This window comes from Echinops telfairi, unplaced genomic scaffold (genome assembly GCF_000313985.2).
Source record: "Echinops telfairi isolate 266 unplaced genomic scaffold, ASM31398v2 ScPeMD7_7;HRSCAF=31, whole genome shotgun sequence".
Classification (NCBI taxonomy): domain Eukaryota; kingdom Metazoa; phylum Chordata; class Mammalia; order Afrosoricida; family Tenrecidae; genus Echinops; species Echinops telfairi.
In genome coordinates, this window is record NW_022103904.1 from 1,477,351 (window position 1) to 1,481,253 (window position 3,903).

Sequence of the window (3,903 nt, forward strand, 5' to 3'; positions counted from 1 at the left end):
AATTCCATTTCATTTCTTTGTACAGAATTAGAGCTGTTTTTGCTGTTAGTGATATGGAGGCAAAGAATTTGAATAATGTACCAAAGCTGCACATCTTCTAAAGGCAGCATTTTTACCACATCTGTCTATTCTGATATAAAAATGGTCTTAAAGAAAGATTCAAACAGGAAATTCAAATGCCCACTCACTTAGTATTAACTAAAAGTAGAATTACACATGCATCTTATACTTTTTTTTTTCTAGAATAAGTTGGTATGAGTTTTTTGGGACGGTAATCTTTTAGTGTTTGTCAAAATGGTATGTTCTTTGAAGCAAGATAGGAATAAATACAGGATGGTGGTGGTTAGGTACCATTGAATAAAACAACCTTAAATACAACAGAACAAAACATTGCCGGGTCCTGTGCCACCTCACAGTCTTTATGTTTGAGGTCATTACTTCAGCCGCTTTATGAATCCATTTTGTTGAGGGTCTTCCTCTGTTTGGTTCACTCTGTACTTTAGCGATCATGATGTCCTTTTATAGGAAATAGGGACTGTTTCCATCTGACAAAATATCCAAAGACTGTGAGTTGAAGTCTCATCTGTAGTGTTTATTGTAGCATTGTTTTTAGGTACAAAAGATATTTAAAACAACTTGTGTGTACATTGATGGTAATAGGGAAGGGTGACTACATTATGTCTATTGTGTACATTTAAGCCATTTGGCATATGGGTTGGTAAACTGCAAAGTATAATATATGGGTTTATTCTGGAAACGATGTGATTTTTCTCCTTTTTGTCTGCAGGTTTATCTTTTTGTAGTTATATTTCTTGCTTTAACAATTATTGTGTAATTAAGACACATTGTTTTGTTTTTTAACTTGATTTTGATGGAGCAGCCCTATAATCCCTAATTAGATTATCTTCTTAATAATTAACTTCGGATTAAGTAATAATTAACTTCAGTTTAGAATGGTGATTATTGTATGAGATATACATTACTTTTAAAGAATACAGATTCTAGAATTAAAAAACTGAAAGGAACCCTTGAAAATATGATTCTACCTATTTTACTTGATACATTAGCTGAGAACAAAGAATTCATTATACTAGAGGACCTTTATGTATTTGGTGCCACTGCTTTTGTTTCAACAAGAAGTGCTTAAATCAAATTTGATTATAGCATTAGTCTAATGTTTAAAATGTGTTTAACAGATATTTCTTCCTGTTTTTTATAGGTGAATCTGGACTGGGAAAGTCGACATTAATCAACTCATTATTCCTCACAGATTTGTATTCTCCAGAGTATCCTGGTCCTTCCCATAGGATAAAAAAAACTGTACAGGTATGCATCTAACTAGTGTAAACTGATGAAAAAGGTATAGTAATATTAACTTGCAAATCACATGATTTAACTTTTATTTTCATTGCCTACAGGTAAGTTTCTTATTTGGCTTTTAAGCAATATAAAGTGGTACCTATGACTACTCATTAAATAAAAGATTTTTCTAAAGAGAGGTAACAGTGACTCAGAAATATATCTTTATTAATACTTTCTAGTTTATTCGTAGAACCTTTCTAGAATTAACACTGCGCGAGGTAGTAAAAATTGTACTGTACTGTCTAGTATGGTAGCCACAAGTCATATGCGATTATTTAAGTTTGTCAACTAAAATGAAATAAAGTTTAAATTTCAGGTTCATAGTTGCATCAGATACATTTCCAGTGCACAATAGCCCAAATACCTAATGACTACTATTTTGGCCAGCCCAGAGAGCATTTCCACCATTGCAGAAACTTTAATTGGAGAAAACATGATTAATACACAGTATTTTTACTTAAGTATAATGTCCTATATTAACCTGTGCAGTAATACCACATGATAGATTCAGTTATCAAGCTGTTTTCAGTCTCGCTCACTAGTGCTCAGTTTTTAATTTGCATTCGTGTCACTTGGGAATCTTGCATCCAGATTCTATTCCAGTAGATCTGAAAAATTCTCCATATTGGACATGCTCCCAGGCTGTTCCTGACCCATGACCACACCTGAGTAGCAAGGTGCTAGGCTTTCAATTCTAAGTCTGTACTGTCCAGTATAGTAATCTCTAGTCACATGTGGCTCTTGAATTCTTGAAATTTGGGGGATTCAAATTTCATGTTCTATGAGTACAAAATAGACACAATAGATGTTTTATGACTATGAAATAGACACAAGATTTTGAAAGCTTTGGACGATCAAAAAATGTGTTTTATTAATGACTTTACAGTGTGGACAGGTTGAAATGTTCATTTTTTGATGCTTTAGTTAAAGAAATATTAATTTACCTTCTACTTAATACATTTTTAGTGACTACTAAACAATTTAAGGAGCCCTGGTGGCACACAGTGCTTAAATCAAGTTTGAATATAGCATTAGTCCTCCCTGGTATCACTCATTTCCAGGCATTCGTTCTTTTCCTGGATTATCATAATAGCTTCCTAACTTCCCTGATTCGATCCTTAGCCACCACCTTAGTCTTTTTAACAAAACAGTACGAGTTAGATCCTATCACTCCTGCTCAAAGATGAAAGGCATTGCAATAACCTAGGAGACCTATGTATGCTTATATGATTTGCCCTCAACATACACACACTTCCGCCCCATCTTCACCTTTTTATTCTTTTCCAGCCAAACCAACCTCCTTTGTATTTCTGAAGCAGACCATGCCTACTTTGCCTAGGGAATTTCCATTTTGTTTCTCTGCACCTCAAATAATCACCCTTGAGATTCCTCATCACTTGCTTCTTGACTTCTATAGATATCTGTTCAAAGATATTTTATTCAACAAGGCCTTTTCTTATTGCCCTATTTAACCCTATAACGCCGACTGTAGCGTTTTCATAACATTTAATTAATATATTTTGGTTGTTAAATATATTGATAACTGAAAGTAAAGAATAAAGAAAATTTTTCCCCTTAAATTAAAAATTCAGGCATTATAGGGTTAACTGCTTTCTACCCACAGCCCTATGAGTAGAGGCTTTACTGCTTAGAATCTGTTATATAGTTAACTATATGTTAATATTTATTGAAGAATTGAGTAAAAATAAATTTTTTAGTTTATAAGAGTAATTTTTAGTTGAGATTTTTTTTTAATTTGAGAATTTTAGAAATTTTAAATGATTATTATCTTGAGCGGATTTTAATTTTTATGTAATGTTTTATTGATTAGATGACTTGTGTACTGAAGGGCACAAATCTGAAGCTAGAGCTTGATGAATTTTACTGTTCTTATATCAGGATTTTGTACATTTCTTAACCCTTAGAAGACTCTTGGGTCCCTCTCATTTAATAATGTCTCCTTACCATGAAAAGAAAAGGTTAACACCTTTGGGATCTCTCGCTATTAGTTTTGCCTACTTTTGTATTTCTGCCTTTGATATTTATCATGCTGGATGTTGTGGTTCATTTTCACTGCTGCATAATACACCATCGTTGAATATAAGAGGGCTTCAAAAAAAAATCATGGAAAAATGTAGTTTAAAAGATAATGGGGGGAAAGAAAAAAGAAAATTTTCCATGAAGTCTTTAAAACCTCTTTAGATTTCAGTGTATCCCTTCTATAGTCAAGCTTTTGGATTCCAGTTTTTGACTAATACTGTTCTTCCACATGTCATTTGGTAGTCATCGGCATTTATTTCTGTTGAGTTTAAAGTCTGTTGCATATAGAAGGGAACTTTTAAAAATGTGTGGAAAATGGAATATTTTTCAAAAAAAGGAAATTTACTATTAACACAAAGCTCCTGGCATGTAAAATCTGGAATGGGGTACTAAGGTATAAGGTATGTGTAATTTCTAGAGATATTGCTAACTCGTTTTCTAAAGTGATTGTACCCTTGAAAAGGAAAAATCGAAAAATATTGCTACTAGAGTGCCAATTCA

At 32.8% G+C, this 3,903-nt stretch overlaps 1 protein-coding gene across 1 annotated transcript in view; it reads left to right on the forward strand.

Annotated features, from left to right (window-relative positions):
* The window catches only part of SEPTIN7 (septin 7), a 75,392-nt gene that overhangs the window by 10,492 nt on the left and 60,997 nt on the right, over positions 1 to 3,903 (forward strand). Inside the window, exon 3 of the mRNA XM_045286342.1 lies at positions 1,220 to 1,326. Coding sequence (XP_045142277.1) covers positions 1,220 to 1,326 — 107 coding nt within the window. The remainder of the gene's footprint in view (positions 1 to 1,219; positions 1,327 to 3,903) is intronic.